General features: G+C 39.1%; 1 protein-coding gene across 2 annotated transcripts in view; it reads right to left on the bottom strand.

Moving 5' to 3' along the window:
• The window catches only part of Col4a6 (collagen type IV alpha 6 chain), a 285,125-nt gene that overhangs the window by 47,544 nt on the left and 218,934 nt on the right, over nt 1–18,647 (bottom strand). For both annotated transcript variants that reach the window (XM_040284113.2, XM_078034409.1), the window contains exons 5-13: nt 18,155–18,199; nt 13,295–13,411; nt 10,932–11,000; nt 9,249–9,284; nt 5,514–5,576; nt 4,568–4,603; nt 4,341–4,382; nt 2,920–3,012; nt 1,543–1,596 (exon numbers count right to left, since the gene is read on the bottom strand). In XM_040284113.2, coding sequence (XP_040140047.2) covers nt 1,543–1,596; nt 2,920–3,012; nt 4,341–4,382; nt 4,568–4,603; nt 5,514–5,576; nt 9,249–9,284; nt 10,932–11,000; nt 13,295–13,411; nt 18,155–18,199 — 555 coding nt within the window. The remainder of the gene's footprint in view (nt 1–1,542; nt 1,597–2,919; nt 3,013–4,340; nt 4,383–4,567; nt 4,604–5,513; nt 5,577–9,248; nt 9,285–10,931; nt 11,001–13,294; nt 13,412–18,154; nt 18,200–18,647) is intronic.

Raw genomic sequence — 18,647 nt, 5'->3', positions numbered from 1 at the left:
TGATCTGGCTCCTGCTTCTCTGTTTCTTGTCCTTCCTTGCTTACTTTGTCCTGCCCACTTACCTTGATGTTTCTCCAAAGTGATGAACTTTATCCAACTTCAAGGCCTTGGTACTTAATGGTTCTCTTGATCTGAAACTCCCTGGTCCTTTCCTGACTTGCTGTCTCATAATATACAGGTCTCTGTCCACCTATCAGTTCCTGAGAAAGACCCTTGTGGGGACTCTGTCCCAAGTGGTCCACTCTATTCCCCACCCATATTCTATCACTTTACCCTTTTTCCATCTTTTATATGATGATATATGAACTTTCTTTTTTTGTGTGTGGTGCTAGGGATGGAATCCAGGGCCTTGTACATGCTAGGCAAGCACTTTACTACTGAGGTACACTACCAGCTCCTGTATTTACTATGAATTTAACTCATGTTTATTTTCCATATTCTCTGTCACTCTCATTAGAATATAATCACAAGGACAGAGACATTTACTTAATGACTATTGTAACCTCTTTTATGGTTTAGATATGAGTTGTCCCCCCAAAGCTAACATATTAAACAACATAAGAGAGTTTACAGATGAAATGATTGAGTTGTGACAGCCTTACTGGAAAGGATTAACTGGATAGCAACTGTAATCAGGTAGATTGTGGCTGGAACAGGCAGGTTACTATGGGCATGCCTTCAGGGTTTATATTTTGTCCTTGTTGAATAGAGTACTCTCCCTCTCTCTCTCTCTCTCTCTCTCTCTCTCTCTCTCTCTCTCTCTCTCTCTCTCTCTCTCTCTCTCTCTCCTTCCTCTCTCCTTCTTGATAGACATGGCCTGAGTTTCTCCCATCCTCCATGCCCTTCCACTGTAATGTTCTGCCTCACCTTGGGCCCAGAACAATGGAGTTGGCTGTTTATATACCGAGAACTTGGAAACCATGAGTCCCAAATAAACTCTTCCTTCTGTAAACTTGTTCTTCTCGTGTCTTTTGGTCACAAAAGCAAAGTAGTTGACTAAAACAGCCCCTGAGTTCAGTAGAATGCCTGCCATAAAGGAGCCCCCACAAAGTATTTGCTGAGTAAAAGAATCTGAGCTAGAAAGGCAGATACAAAAGTAAAGATAGGAATACTAAGAAGACTTACTATTTACTAAACATTTTATAAGTTCCCAGTATGCACAAAGCCTTTTTATTGCATATTATCTCATTTAATTCTTAGTCTACTCTATAACTTTTTTTGTAGATGAGGGAACTAAGACTCAGAAAAGTTAAGGAAATTTAAAAAATCTAGAAACTGATGAAACCAAAAGTCAAGCCCAATTCTGTTCTAATGCTAGAGCTTGAGCTGATAATCTCTAAAATATACAGATTCATGGAGAATCACATTAATGTCCTCATGAATTCAAGAATCAAGAAAATTTCCTTAAATGCCTTATTATAGTGATACTGGTAGCATTCTCTTCAACCACCATGAGAAGAGGTCTTTCTGTTAGCCTCCTAGTGCTAAAGGTTTTGTCCAATCAATCCATTTAATATATGTTGACCAAGTAGGAAGACTTACCGGGAACCCTGGAGGGCCACTCATGCCTGGGAATCCTGGAGGCCCTGGTTCACCCTGGAAAATATGCCAAAGGCTAGTAAGTAGCATCAGGGAGCAGCAAACACAAAGAAGGATGGTTTTCTCAAAGAATTTGGGCTGGGGAGTGAGGAACTTATGGATATTAGGACTGGTGTAGGTCCCCATGTTGCCCGATTGGCAGCTGTATCAAGATATCTTGTTTAGGGAGCCCTTTGCCATGTACAAAGATCAAGACCCATGACTGTCTAAAACAGAATCTCAAATGCATTGTCTGTTTAGAAGACAGAAAGAATGACTATTTTTTTTTCTTGTGGAAGAAACTGTTCAGTGTGATTTCCTGTAACAAACTATAGGCTACAAAGAAGTTACTGATTTGGGACTAGAATAACAGTGACAACTTGCATAGGCACACATAGTGTTCTCTTCTGTCTTTCCCTTATTTGCTAATTTATCTATAGGTACCATAGAAGGGCTCCCTAAGGTGTGCAGGTGATCAGGGAGGCAGACAACCTTTTATATGCTCCCAGAATTTCCTAAATCAATGATTATTTCCTGTAAACTTGGAGGGGCCTGGAGCTTCTATAAAGGCAATATTAAAAGTGTGAGACAAATCATGCTTGCCAGCTTGGGCCCTTTAACCAAGGGAAAAAAATATGATAAAACTCAAAGGAACCCTAGGAAGGAAGGAAGGGAATTCAGGTTAATGAAAAGTTATCTGCACACCTTAACAGAACAAAGCCATTCAAATCCAACCATGTACATAGTATATATTCACCTATGCAAAAATAAGATTATGAAATATCTCAGTTAAACAAGGTTACAGGGTTGGTTTTGGTAGTTTAGATCAGGTGAATCAGGACATCTGCTACTAGCTGGTGACAGTATATCCTATTGTAATGTCAAATTTTGAGGTCAAATAATGTCTTCAAAAAAATAACTCAAATGGGATCCTAATTAGAATAAGTTATACTCCATGTATATATAATATACCAAAACACATTTTACTGTCATGTACATCTAAAAAGAACAAATTAAAAAAAGATAACTCAAAATGAAACATTTCTATGGTATGTGTTCTGTTACAGTGCTTTGGGGACAACCTAAGTATTGAGATGTTTGGGAGTTAGAAGGTTAAAAACCCAAATGTTTAATTCTTGTTACCTACACATTGAAAAACAGACTCAGGCTTTTTAGAAAGCTTTTCACAAGGTACAAAAAAAGAAGGCTTTACTCTTAGTCCCAAGCAAAGGTCCATTACCTAAAACCTTTCATTTTTTTAGAATACTCTCATATTACAGATGAATTCTGGTATTAATAAGAAAGGGATTATTAATTTTTTCTGTTCTAAGTGTTTAATACCTTGGAGCCTTTCTTCCCTTTGGGGAATCCCATGAATTCTAGTTCCCCAGTAGATGGTGGTGGTCCTGCGGGGCCAGGGAGGCCAACATCCCCCTGTAAAATCAAAGGGAATATTAAACAAAGGCTAAACCACACAGACTATTTATCCAGAGGGTGAGTCTGGATGTAATTAAAAAATAAACTGTCCATTACTGTGGTTGTTTCATCCTTGCATTTATGAGGAAACAAAACTCTCATTGCCAAGGGATTGAGAATTATAAGCCTGACCAAATGAATTTTGTACCAGCACTGCAGAGGGAAGAAGCAAGATAGATAAAAGAAACCCATGGATTCATGGTTGCCATGGTCATGCACAAAAGGGTTTTTAGAAGACAGCCACAAAGGGGTTTCAGCAAGGTGAACAGCTACCTCTTGGCAACAATGATCAACTCTAACTGGTATAAATCTTTGCCAAGAATGCAAGCAGAGGCAGTGAAGTGTTTATTGGGACATTAGAGGCAACAGTTGCTCTTTCACAAAGCAGTGTTATCCACAAGAGCCAGGCAGGAAGAGGTGGAGGGCAAGTTCCCAAGCCTCCTTAGAGATTCCCAAATCACCATACAGTTTATACAGAAGGAAATGAGGGAAGGAGAGAAATAAAACAGAATTGTGAAAGAGAGGTTAAGAAAGAGACAGATGAGATAGACCAGTATAGAGAGAGAGAAGAGAAAAAGAGGAGAAGGAGGAGCAGGAAGTATTAAGGGAAGGGAGGAAGCAGAGAAAAGGAAAGAAGGTGATAGGATATACAAAATCACAGGGAAAATCAGGTGGAGGGAAGTGAAGAAATATTTTAGGAGGGTATGTTTGTTAAGACAGGTAAGAAGCAGGGAGATGACAGTATTTTGAAAGATAGAGAACCACAAAAGCTGATGTGTCACATGTGTACATGCAGCCCTCAAGGGATACCATCAGGGAAATTATGTGGATAAGGAAATGCCCATTTCTTAAGGTGAAGAACCAATCCCCTATGGAACTGGAGACTATCATGCTAAGTGAAATAAGCCAAACCCCAAACACCAAAGGCCAAATATTCTCTCTGATATGTGGATGGTTGGGGGAAGGGACAGGGAATGAGAATGGAAAAGACAGTAGAATGAATTGGACATAACTTTCCTATATTCATATATGAATACATGACCACTGTAACTCCACATGTTGTACAACTGCAAGAATGGGAAGTTAAACTTCATGTATGTATAATATGTCAAAATACATTCTACTGTCATGTATAACTAAAAAGAACAAATAAGAAATAAATTATAAAGATTATTATCTCATAAAAAGAACCAATTCTCTTTCACAAGCAGGCACATGCTTCAAGAAATTAGAGACATTTCTTGGAGCATGTGTAATGCAGATTGTATTTTCCAAAATCTGTTTACCTTGACTCCTTTCTCTCCTTGGAAACCTAACCCCATATTTCCCTGGGGCACAGGGGTACAGGGAAGAAAAACAAAATCAATTACAAACAAGTTCCAGGAACTTAAATTGAAATGCAGTATTATTTTTCTCTTACCGGAAAGTAAACTTAACCAAACTAGTATCTCTCTGGAGAAACCAGAGTACTAAGTTACAGGAGATAGAATGCCATAAGACAATGTATACTTACATCAGGACCAGGGAAACCAGGGGGGCCTGGAGGACCCTAGATTACAAGAAAAGAGTTAGCACCTGTCAATTTTCAAAGAATATGGGCATGTTGGAAGTCACTGGGGATAAGTCCTCTTCCTGGCTTGGTGAAGACTGGCCTTGTTATAGCAGATTCTAGCTCCTTCTCTCATAGTTTCTATAATCTCCTGAGAAAACTCTCAAATTGACCTGGTAACCAAATTCATGCTAAGGTAATGAAGACTTCATGTATCATTCTTCCCAACAGATCCAAAATTTAAAAAAAATATATTTTTAGTTGTAGATGGACACAATACATTTATTTTGTTTGTCTTTTTATGTGATGCTGAGGATCAAACCCAGTGCCTCTCATGTTCTAGGCAAGTGCTCTACCACTGAGCTACAACCCCAGGCCCACAGGTTCAAAAATTTTAAATGATGACTCGATGAAAGTAAGCCAGAGTCACAAGCAAAGGGATGTCATGTGTTGCACATATACCAGTGAAACACATATTTGATATCAGAAAAATAGGTAGGTAGGTAGAGCCATCCAACATTCAATGCTGAGAAGAATTTTGAAGCTTTATGTTCAGGGTATGTGACAGAAGTGGTGGTGGTATGATTGATTAGCAATGTCTGTCTTGGGTAAGGGAGCAGAAGGTAGCAGAAGATATGTCATGTTTCTGCCATCCTTGGGCTATACTTTGAGTTGAGCTGAACTAGGAGGCTTTGGAGTTATAGATTGGATGGTAAGAAAGACTCTGACAAATAAAGATAACCAATAGCTCCTAGTAAGAACATGTTTCATTTTAATCCTCCAGGAAGGGAAGTTGCCCTTCTCTACTAAGACGGCCTAGATTATATAGGCTTACATTTAATCTGTAGCAAGGTAAAGAAAACAGTCATGTCAATATTGTGATCACATACGAGATTTAAGTTGGTCTTACTTGTAATCCTGGTGGTCCTTTGGATCCTGAATCTCCAGGAGATCCAGGTGGTCCACGTGGGCCCTAGAGTAGTAAAGTTTTACCATGATCAAAAAGCAAGACAGTTTTCCAAGAAAAATAAAAACATCTATGTGCACAAAATTAATAAAGAATGTTTACTGCAACTTTATTCATAATAGTAAAAAAATGGAACTATCCCAGGTATCCATTGACACAAGGACTGATAAATGAACTATAATACATCCATATAGTGAAATAAATACTCAACAATAAAAAGCAACAATCTACTGATATATGAAAAGTGTGGATGACTCTCAAAAGCACTGTACTAAATGAGAGAAGCAAGACTCAAAAGGCTATACTTTACAATATTTCTTATATATGAAGTTCTAGAGCAGACAGAAATTAATCTATGATGGAAAAAACCATAATGGTGGTTAACTTTGGGGTAGGGACAAAGATTTACCGGCAGGAGGCAGAAAGGATTTTCGAGGTGATGTTCATGTTATATTCCTTAATAGAGGATTGGATTACACAGTAGTATGCATTTGTGAAAACTAAGCAAATGTACATTCAAAATCTGTGAATTTTACTGTATGCAAATTTTATATAAAAGAAAAACCTGCAAACAAACAGTGAAGTTTAATGATAATATGCTATAATATTTAGGAGTAAGTGTTCCCATTGTAAGTTTACTTTGCAGTGCATCAAGAGTAGGGTGAATTGATAGAAGGATGGATAGATGGATAGAGGAGGGATAAATCAAGTATAATAAAATATTAATGGTATGTGTTTTCCATTCAATTTTACTCTATATTTTAATTTTCTTACTAAAATGCTATAAAAAGATAAAAAACTAAAAAGAAAGAAAAAGAGCTATTTAGTGTCAGATAAAGTAAATGTCAAGACAAAGAATATTTACAGAGATTTTAAAATTATCATAATTAAAGAGGGGGTTCTTCATAATGATAAATAAGTCATGAAGAAGACAATATTAGATGTATCTATATAACAGCAGAGCTTCAAAGTATGTGAAGCCCAAACTGACAGAACTACAAGGTGAGGTGGGCAAATCCACAATTACAGTGGGAGATTTTAACATCTCTCTCTCATTAATTAATAGAACTTAAAAAAATGAGGACATTAAAGATCCAAACAACATTGTCAACTACCTTGATCTAATGGATACTGATTATATTCAACAACAACTGAATACATGTTCTCTTCACATGCATATATGGAACATTCACCAAGGTAGATCATATGTGAGACCATAAGCCAAACCTCAGCAAGTTTAAAAGGATTAGAATTACACAGAGTATGCCCTCTTAACTGCAATGAAATCAAACTAAAAATCATTAAAAAGATATTTAGGAAGTTGTCAAATACTTGGGAATGAAACAACACACTTAAATACTCCATGGGTCAAAGAAAAAGTCAGAAGGGAAATTAGAAAATGTTTAGAACTGAACACCAATTCTAAAGGCAAGGCAGAGAAATCAAACAAAAGACTGGAGAAATGTAAGGCCTGGTTCCACTGGGAACCTTGTAACCTAATCTGCTATTATGGTATACAACATGAACATCAATCAGAAAATTTCCTCCTGTCCCTTCCCAGTAAATCTTTGCCCTCATCCCAAGGCTAAGAGAGGTCAGGACTTAGGAGGAAAAAAAGGGAGGAATTCAAGGATAGTCCCTAAGAATGAATGACAATATAAACACTGCTTTGAAAAGAACAGCCTGTTTTCTCTTTACTGATCACAAATCTCTGGTTTAGTCATTAAACAGCCTATCCTCAAATCTAAACACTTTCTATATGATGACTGGGTAAATAGACACTGTACTTTTTTGGACAGGGAACAAATCCCTAAGAGAAGGTATGCAGCAAAAACAGTGTATGTTATTTTACAAACTTAATGATCACACCATTTCAACCTACTTTGTGTAGCTCCAGGGGACCTATATGCCCTTGGCCCTTACTCATCTTTGTTTTTGTGTAGGCTTGCATACCTCTTGTTTCTTGCCTAAAGCCTCCTCCCACTGCCTGCAAGTCTAAACATCATCCATACTTGTCAGAAGCCACCTTCTCTAAGATACAAGTCTCCCATGATGCATCTTTAGGTGAGTAGCATCTCTTCTTCTAAGTTGTGGTGGAATTCTATTTTATTTCTTTTATAACATTTATTTTAAATTAATGTTTTAAAACAGTAAATTATCTTTCACAGCAGTGCCTCCTAGTCTGGTAATCACTGTGGAATTCTTATAACACATTCCTTCCATTAGTTTTTACATGGGGAGGGGAGGGACTGTGTCTAGGTTGCCTTAGGGAACTCATAGCACTTTGCTTCTAGGAGGTATTCAATATTGTTGAGGATTGAAAAAGGAAGGGAAGAAGGAAGGAATATAGGAAAGATGGAAGAAAGAAGGAGCAATTCTTAGGCTACTTCAAAGGAAAGTGATGACTATGTTGAGTTCAAGGGGAAAGAAACCTCTTCTTTGTACTGGGGATTGAGCCTAGGGATACTCTACCATTGAGCTATATCCCTAGGCCCTTTTAGTTTGGAGACAGTCTCACTAAATTGCCCACACTGGCCTTGAACTTGAGATTCTCTTGCTTCAGCCTCCTGGGTTGATGGGATTACAGATATGCACCACTGTGCCCAACAAACAAAGCTCGTTTTTAAAAATATTTTGCTTTAGTTGTAGATGGATGCACCATCTTTATTTATTTATTTTTATGTGGTGCTGAGGATCAAACCCAGTGCCTCATGTATGCAAGGCAAGCGCTCTACCACTGAGCTACACTCCAGCCCACAAAGCTCTTTTTAATACAACTTAAGGCCTTTCATGAACAATTATCAGAGTCCCTAAAAAGAATTTCTCATATGGAATACCTTTTTAAAATAAGTGTGTTCTAGTTCTTTTGTACAGCACTGAACACTTAGTAGATGCTTGCTGAATGAAAGGTAAGATACTTTTCCTAATACTTCCAGAAAAAACAGTAATCCCCACTTATCCATGATTTCATGTTTCATGCTTTAAGTTATCCCCAATCAACCACAGTTCGAAAATACTAAATGGAAAAAGTATCATGGATTTAATGGTCAAATGAGCTTTACATAGTAGTCTAATGTTATATCCCAATGCCTAAGTCACTTCATCTCACAACATAGGCATTGTATCATTTCATATTTTTGAAGAAGGGTAAACACAGTAAATTAAGGTATTTTGAGAGAAAGCAAAACAAAAGGGGCTAGAGAGTATATCCACATAACTTTTATTACCATATATTATACTTGTTTTGTTTTATTATTAGTTATTTTTGGTAATCTCTTGCTGCATCTAAATGACAAATTAAACTTTATCGTATGTCTGTATGTATAAGAAAAAACATAGTATATATATAGGGTTTGATATTATCCATGGTTTCAGGCATACATTGGCAGTTTTCTAACATATCTCCCACAAATAAAGGAGGGCTACATAGGTTACTGACCTAAAGTCTGAAAGCCTGTCTGTTGTGAAACTTGAGGTAGACAGTTCATCTTCTTGGTACCTTCTCATCAAAAAAATGGGAATTGTATGACCTGTTCTATCTCAACTCTGTAGATTGCCTTAAGAATCGCTATGAAGACCTTCAAACACCATACAAAACAAAACAAAACAACAACAAAAAAACACCACCTGTGACTGTCGACTAAACACTGAGAGCTCCATACATAAATAACAACTTACAGGGATTCCATCCAGTCCAGGTAATCCAGGATCCCCCTGAGAAACAGACAAAGGCGGGACACTGAAGAGATTAATCAATCAGGCCTACAGTATTTTAGACAACTAATCTAGGATTCATGGAGATAAAATGCATTACAGAAAACCTGGGCCTCCTCTGCCAACATTTCATGTTTTAAATATTGCATGAATTGGACATATTCAACCATTTACTTTTTTCCTATGAAAAATCTGGACTCTTGAAGACAAATATTATAGCCTTGGCTGAACAGGATTTCATATTTTACTTGGATTAATTAATTTTCACCTTTGCTAGGAACTTATCAATTAGAAACTGCTTCTGCGGGCTGCTGATTTTCCTGCTCTTTTTAGAGGAAGGCAAAGCTACCTTCCCGTGTGCCTTCATCCCCAGAGAATCTGTGCCCATATGTATACAATGCAAATCAGACATTTCAAGGGAAAATCAACAGAGCATACAGTCTCTGATTACGTTTTAATTACTTTGCAGCATCTTAAGCCACTGTATGAATCTGTAATATAACCATCTTGTGGAAACTGCTGTGTTCCACTGGATCTAGGGTCTCTTTGATTTTGGGCAAAACCATTTAATCAATGTTTGCTAAGACAATGGCTATATTTTGACACTTACTAGTCTTACCCCACTTGGCTTGCAGTCAAAAATCAGCTCTCTGTAGCATGGAAATAGCACTGCCTGGGGTTAAACTCTTTGGTTAACTGGCTGTTTGGCTTTGAGCAAGTTACAAAGCCTCAGTACACCTCAGTTTTTCTATCTGTCAAATGAACAATATAAAATCTGATAATGGCAAGGTCCTTCCCAATTACTGTTTATGACATCTATACTTAACAGCCAAAACCCTGGATCATCTCTAGTTCTCCAGTTACACAACCCCATCTCTGTCTTCCAGAGCAGTTTCCAGTGTCCCCTGCTGTGTACATTAATGGAAGTCAGAAAAGTACCACTGAGTAGCTGAGTGAGCTTGGAGCATCTTCCCCTCAGATGTTGGGACCTTAGATTCTCATCTGCTATCAGGGCAATGATGGGTTCCTTTCCTACTCTGCAAAGAAAAAGGGTCAATCCTTTGGAAGAAGGATTTATGAGACTCCACAAGGATATCAGGCAGCATATACTAAGAGTACAGTCACAAGAAAAAAGAAGGTTTTTGACAAGAGATGAAAGTTTCCATCTAGCTTCAGAGCTAATGAGCATGTTTTTGCATATATGGAGCGCCCAGCTAGGGTGACAGGATGGTATGCAGAGGCAGAGAAGGCCAGGCCAGGATCCTAAGCTGGTAGCCACACTGAGGCAGACAGACATATATGAATTAAAACTAAGATATACACATGTCAAGGATTCTAGGATATTCCAAAGATATCTGCCTCTAGAAAACGTCTTGGCTTGTCAAAGAAAATTATACCCATGCAAACTGTTGTGTCTCTTATTTTTGGACTAGATCCTACAAGGCAGATCTCTTTGGCAGTATAGTTGCAAACATTTCTGTCAGTGTTTGCACCACAAAAGCTCCAGATCCTTTTAAATCCAGCTTGGTCTGCTCCTTAAATAGAGACACAGATGCTAGTTGTAGAAATACTTTTTATTGGAAGTGGGGCCTAATCCTGGGGAGCCCATCTTACAACCTACTCAGCTGGCTGCCTTAGAGATCTTACCTTCATTCCTGCGAAACTCCCTGGAGAAGGAATAGGTTCCCCTTTTGAGCCTTTCTGACCAGGGAGCCCCTGAATAAAATAATAAGAGAAACTTGTGAAGAAACACATGCATGCATAGTTTTGTTTATAGTATGATCTGATTAGATGGAGGATGGAACTATGAGAGCCTGAAATTATTTGGCTTACTCTATGACAGAACTGGCTGTGCTAAGGGGCAAAGCATGACTCCTTAACAGTTGCTAGTGTCTCAAGGTTAGATGTCCATTCCTCCATTCCCCAAGTCAAAGGTATGTTAAAGGATATGGATTAGACAGAAGAAAACTTAACATTTATTCATACCATTGATCTGAACAAACACATAATCCATAAGCCTAGAGTTCACTACTCTACCCCCAATAGGTATAAGACACTGACAGAGCCTAGGACAAAGGTCATCATTTTTTATATAAAGAGCCAGATATTTATTTAGGGTTTGTGGGTCACATCTGGAATCTGCCCCATATTTTTCTTGTTCTTTCTTTTAAAATATCTTTCAAATGTAAAATTAGGCTATAGGGCAAGTGCCATTGTGCACCAGTTGTAGGCCTCTGGTCTAAAAGATACCTATAAAACCATTGTCATCCTCTGCTTCTATCACACAACTTCCACCTCAACACCTGTGTAAGGGGCTGATGCGTCGTGCTGTTAACATGGAAAACAGCTCAAAGTACCCAATCCCAATCTTTGAACTAGATTTCTTTTTTTGCTGTCTCAGTGGCAAATGCTGGCTAATATCTTCTAAAGTTTGTCCTCCTGGGGAAAATCAATGTCCTTACATCTAAGGGGAAATCAGGATTAGTACTGGGGGAAGGGCTAAGCTTTGGGGACTGAAGTGTTGACTGAATGATGGATTCTTTGAGTGCAGGGACCATTGGTATTATAAAAGAACAACATGGTCCCAGAAGCATAAACCAGTTTCTTTCCTAACACCGCCTGTTTCCCCTTATTCTTGTGGTCACTATTGTTTTCAAAGAGGCTTCAAAGAAACTGGTTGAATAGAGATTCCCGGGTATTCAGCAGGGGGTAAGGTTCAGCTTAGTAAAATACATTCCCAAATTCCTATTTAGGCTTAAGGTAAGGTTTAGGGACAGGATTAAGTTTCTACCCATGTCCTGTGTTCATCAGGGGATGTTTTATTACCTCAGGATCTCTATTCTTTTTGGGGGCAGAATTCCCTTTCCTTTATCACCACAGAAGTATTCTTTTCCTCTCCCCTGTTGCCATGGCAATGTTTGGAGGCCTTTGTGATGCACACAGATTATTCCATGTTAGGAATATATCTTTTCCTACAGCCTCCCCCTTCAGCTATACATTGGTTTGGTCCTTAGATGTCAAGGTCCTTTATGGCAATCTGGGGTTTGTGATTTGTCTGTTTGTCTGTCTCACTTTCTCACAGGTACACCCACAACCTGGTTACTGAAGGCAATGGTGATGCTATTCTAGTAAAATGCCAATTAATTCTTGTAGCTATGAAGCTATTTAATGGATACACTGGTTTCTAGTTAAAAGTCTCACATAAGAACCCTTATTAATTTAAATGTTTTTCAAGTGAGGTTAAAAATTGGCTTGAAATGTGTTATTTTCTCTTTCCAGCCACTTTAAAAGAAACCAGCCTTGCAAAGATATGATATATACTAGAGATTCTTTAGATCCAAATATCTGAGCCTTATCTGGAGGAATATAATTAAGTAAAACTGATGAGACTTGAGTCTAATAAATATCAACCCCACAATCAAGGGTAATGATGTGGGGTGGGGACTAGCTTTTTTCAACCTCAGCACCAGTGACACATTGGACCAAAGGATTCCTTGATTTGGGGGGGGGGTGCTATTCTGAGCCCTCAGTTGAGACATGGAAAGATATCAATAACAATTGCCAAATATCCCCTGAGGGGCAAAATCACCCTGGTTAAGTACCATTGGTACATATCAAGCTTGCCAAGCCTCTGGGACCTTGTTAATGCTTCTAGATCATATGTAAACCTTCCAAGCATTTTCCTGTATCCACTGATGAGGGAACATGTCAGATAGCCCAAGTGTATATTTTGCTCTGAAATGTACTATAACCTTTTAACAATCTTGCCGATTCCAAAAGCAATATTTAAAGAGCAACGTGAAGTAGTGTGGCCTGTGTACACCCCCTGCAACTGGTATTCTTTAGACTTGTGTTGCTGTTGTGTTGCCAACACAGATTCCAGCTTTGGACAAGGGACTGCAGTGACTGCCCCAAAGAAGCTTAATGAGGTTGCCAGATGAGCAGAAAAAGAGCATATTTGGAGGCAAGCAATGCCAATTAAATTGAAGTGCAAAGATCTGGAAGCATACAGGTGGTCCAAGAATCCCAGGATAGCCATCAGGGCCTGGAAATCCAACAGCTCCTCTAGTTCCATTACAGCCATCTAGGCCAGGTGGACCTCTGGGGCCTGGCTGTCCAGGGTGGCCCTGTTCAAATAGAAAAGAAAGGATTATGTCAGCCACAGGATTGTCAATTAATCCAAAAGGCTCTACAGTGAGAAAAGTCAAGAATCCTGCTAAACTCTTGGCTCCTTGTCTATTTGCTTAACCCCACCACATATGTTCTCTTATCTTTCTTTTAGACTCAAGTACATGTGTCTAATTGCAGCTCAAAGATACCTCTTCTCAAAGGATCAATACTTTTAATAGGATTCAAGCTGAAACTAAAGGGATCAAGCACAAACAGATGGAATATATAAGGTTCTATAAGTTCACATTCCCTGAGTACAAAGATGTACTAAAGTGGAGCTTAGCAGTCTGGCAGCTGAACTGCTCCCAACAGAAATCATGCCAGGCTGTGGGAATACTTTGACCAGACAGATCCTGGGAAGCCTGGCATGATTTCTCTATTCGAAGCTCTGCATGGGAACTGATGCTGGACTTTGGTCTACAGAGCAGCAGCAGTTTCCACAGTGCCTCCTCTCCTGAAATCTGCTTGGTCCAAAATAAGCAAGTCCTGCAAGAACCACACTTTCAATTTCATTTAATCAAAATCACATTTCAGGTTACTGCCTCATTTAGGGAACTGTATCTTCTCTTCAGGAAGAGATTCTGGGAGTCTTCACTGGGAGACTCAGGATGCAGATTGGAGCAAGAGGAGACAGAGCACAGACTATTTATTTCCCCCATGCCCTTGTCCACTGGCTATATTTCTGGCACTAGCCACATTTCTCTAAATTCTTAGGTCCTCTTGGGCAACAGCTATTTTATGGTTCCAGGTCTCATTGGGTTCCAGTACTACAATTCCATTTTTCCTCTTTGGATCTACGCTGTTAATCGCTTTGAGTTAGTTCATTTGCCATCTATTGTTTATCTTAATCCCTCCCACATCCTTTAAGTATACTCTTTATTCAATCTACTCAGTTAAATTCTTGGGTGTACTACCTACTTCTTGCTGGGGTGACCAGTAATGACCACTGTAAACTGTTCCAGTGGAACTTCCTAGGGGTTATCTCTCAGCTGGGTAACAAGAATAAGTTAAGGCAAAACAGGCTGGTGCAGGAGTCTTCCTTACTCCTGGATTCTCACTCTTTGGTTTCTTCATTTTTCACTTGGGCTCATTCCTTTGATACTTTTGTCACCTAAATTCCTGATATCTCTTACCTGCAGGATTCTAAGGTTATCTGTTCACTCTTTTTTTACATTAGTGGAATTCTCGAGAATTGAAATCTGATCTCGAACTCAGACTTTCCAGCCCTTTCTCATCCAGCTGATACTATGGGATGGTAGACAATACACATTTTGAGCCATTCAGAATTGTGCTCTAATGTTAGCTTTGCCTCTTCCGAGCTGAATGAAGCTTCAGTTCCTTCATCTCTACTGTGGAGCTGAATAACACCTACTTTATAGGGTTGCTGTCAAATTTAAGAATGAATAATGCCTACCCTATTGCATTCTGGTCAAAATCAAGTGGGATTAGATTTACTAAGTAGGAGTTCAATAAATGGTAAGTTTTCTCCCAGATAAGTCAGCGAGGGTAAGCACAAGGCCAAGTTCAGCCTTCCTCTTGATTTTCAGGGCCACGGAATTTCCGGCACTTTGCTGTTTCTGGTTATAAGTGATGACTTTACATATGTGTGTGCCAGTTTTCTAAGAGAGTGAGTATAGCTTTTTGAGGAAGGAAGCCTTAGTTCAATGTAGCCATAAGGGACTGAGTACACAGACTAGGAATACTTACTGTATTCCAGAAAAACACTGTTCCTCAGAACCCAGTTTCAAAGTTCCCACTTAGTGAGTGGTATGTGTCCACTTTGGGGATATAAATCTAGTGTGCTCATTTATAAGCCTCTATGCAGGGCAATGTCTGAGGTTGACTCCATGGGAAAAGATAAACATAAATTGCAAAGAACAACTTGAAAACCTCTGCTCTTCCCAACTTATTTGAACTGCAAGCATTTGACAAATGTACATTTGTTATTGGTACCAACAGCCCCAATTCACAGTTGAGACATCATTAAAAGCCACAGCCCCTACTATCCTCAGTCTACATTGTTCTGATATGGAAAATCTTGATGAATGCTTGTTTGTTCATTCTCTCTACTGGTTGTTGTGCCCCTTGATGCAAAGATTCAGGTTATCATGAAATTATTACTCACCTATTCATGTTGAAATTGTCTATATGACAACAAAGATGGAGTTTTGGGACTCAAACCAGTGACACTTAAGTTAATGATCAGCCTATATTAAGAAAGGAACCAGATCCATGCAGTGATCCAGTTTAGTAAGTTGTGTTGCAGAAGCTGATGGTTTCAGTCAAATTGCTTAATAAGTTGTTAAAAGTTGAAAAAAAATAGTCTGACTGGGCCTATGGTATCTTTGTTTTCCTCTGTCTGAGGGAGTCAAGCCAGTCTGAGAATTATTGCTCAAAAAAAAAAATAGAGGTTGGAGTCAGTCCTCTAAATCTTGTTAGATATCCAGAGGGATGCTGAACTCAACTGTAGGCCTCCAGAGCCTCTGGGAGGAGCAGAAGATTTAATCTGTGCTCTCAGGAAGCTATGAGACTATCACACAGGACAAGCAATAACTACCATTGGGCTGTATGTAATAAGAAACTAGAGTATGTGAGGCATTGAGCAAGGCCTCCTGGGACCTCAGAGATGGAAGGAAGAGGCAAGAACTGAACAAAAGATGCTCAATACATACTTTTTAAATAGCTAGAAGAGAGGAAAAAATAAGGAAGAAGGATTTCATGGAGTAATGAAGCTTGAGACCTGAAGCTAAAGAATTCAAAAGTCAACAGAAAACATAGACAAGCTTTAGTCAAGGGAAGGACCAAGGGAGTGGCAGTGAAAACTGGGAGCAACAAACTTACTGGGGGAGTATGGACAGCTGCAACTCTTTCTCCTAAGCAATGAAGACCCAAAGAGAAGTGATCAACTCCTGCAAGCTCTAGAGCTCTTTTGATTACAAGTTGAAGGCAGAAGTGTCCAGCTGGACCTGGGGACAGGTTCCAACTCTGATTTGGAAGTAGTGTGGGCCTCATATGATTTACTTTATTTTACCTCCCATTAAAAAGAGACCGCAGGAGGAAGGGTGTGTTAACACTTTAAGCTCCAAATCCTCCACTCATCTCTGTCAAAGCCAGGTCTATAGGATGAATGGTAGAGGCTGCTTCCATTTTTCTAGTTTCTCTTACCCTTGGTTCCAAGAAGGTACAAACTCTGACTGGAGACTGGCTAAAGTGATGATAGGAACACAGCCATAAGAAAATGCCAGGAGATGTCATGAAAGGATGGCCATTCCCATCCACTTTGTTTTCCCACTGGCCCACTTCTGGGCATTTTTCAGACTCTGAAGTTAAATAGAATGCAGAAAAGTGATAGTTGACTTGTTGATATGTATAACAAATACAAGACAAGAGAACCTTCTGTTCTCCAAATCCACAAATGTCTATTATATTTTGGGAGAAAATGGACCAGATGATAATATCTCTGAGGTCATAGCTATAGCCAAATGCTTCCTTTATATACCCACAGTATAGTCCTAGCACATAGCAGATGATCATGAAATTTTTACAGGTTAAGACAAAGAGATCTGCAATCCTTTCATTAATACTAGATTATGTAGCATAACAAAAGAAACTCTTAAGTCTAGGACTCCCAAAGCATGTTTTGATATCGATTGGAACTCCTTGAATTTGTGGAAGGATGAAGGCAGAATCCAGGGCCCCTTCAAATGGAGGAGCTTCACTTTTTCTTTTTTGTTTGATATACTGAGCTTTCTGCACAAGATCTGGTCCTCTCTTAAAGAAGACTGAAAATCACTGCACTAGACAAACAGCCCAGGCTGGGGTTTGAATAGAGAGAAAAGTGACTATGGGCAAAACCAAAATGTGGTAGCCAGTAAGTTCCAAAACACAATACAGTAGGATTTTAAAGGCTGAGGAAATGTTACCATGGAATCTCCAGTGGTGGGTTAAGTGGAAATATAGGACAAAAATGGAGCAACTACAGTATTGGGTTGGATGGAATGGAGAAAGATATATCTGCAAGCTCCCAACCCACTACTTTTATGTAGCAAAGCAGTGTATGCCAAGAGTCTATGTCCAAGTGATCTTTGGAATAGTCACTTTATAAAATCTAAAGGGAAAGTCACTCTGAAATGAAGTAAGGCTGAAAAGAACAAACTACTGAGACAAAGTATATCAAGATATCATTAAGGCGGGGGTTGTGGCTCAGTGGTAGAGCACCCGCCTAGCACATGCCAGTCATTGGGTTCAATCCTCAACACCACATAAAAATAAATAAATAAAATAAAGATATAAAAAAAGATATCGTTAAGGACTTTTTCTAATTTGCATATACCTTCGTAATCCTCCTATAACGAGCATGTATATGTTCTAATATGGCTCAGCCTCTGTACCTTAGAAACAGTCCCTCATCTTCAATCAAAGCTTCCCTCAACTTACAAGACCTTACCCATTTGGGCTAAAATAGGGATGGTTTCTTATGGATGCATATGCCCCTCTACCCCTCAGCAGTCTGACTTAGGGCTTCCTATACTTGAGTACATGGGTAACTGTGACCACTGCCCTTCCAATTTCACCACACACATCTCAATATTTGACCCTAAGCATGCTTGCATACGACAGGATGTTGCTAAGGCCAAAGTACCCCAGCTGTGAAGTAGAACCTATAGGATGATATTAAAAATGCATCTGTGGACACTTACCGGAATCCCATTGATGCCAAGAAAGCCAGGAACTCCCATGGGACCCTTAAAAAAAGGAGTAAGCAGATGAATGTAAGAGACAATCCCATTTATGGAGTGGGGCATACTGGGGATTGAACTCAGGAGCACTCGACCCCTGAGTCACATCCTCAGCCCTATTTTGTATTTTTATTTAGAGACAGGGTCTCACTGAGTTGTTGAGGCTGGCTTTGAACTCACGATCCTCCTGTCTCAGCCTCCCAAGCCTCTGGGATTCCAGGCATGGAATTCAATTGATATCTGCTAGATTTGGTAGGTTTGTTTATGTGATTCAAATACCTAAGTTGTTAAGAAATGCTTTGTATTTCCCTCTCCACATTGTGTGGCCTTGTTCCCTACTTCAGTGCTAAGTGATCACTTGCTTTCACCTAAGGCCTTGGATGTGTCTGTGTTCTGAGATGAGTTATCATCCTTATGCAGTATAGTGTTAAACTTTAAAATTAAGGCTGAATAT

The sequence above is a fragment of the Ictidomys tridecemlineatus genome, chromosome X, assembly GCF_052094955.1.
Source record: "Ictidomys tridecemlineatus isolate mIctTri1 chromosome X, mIctTri1.hap1, whole genome shotgun sequence".
Lineage (NCBI taxonomy): Eukaryota > Metazoa > Chordata > Mammalia > Rodentia > Sciuridae > Ictidomys > Ictidomys tridecemlineatus.
Note: the sequence above shows the minus strand (reverse complement) of the source record. Positions and strands in the feature narration are given on the sequence as shown.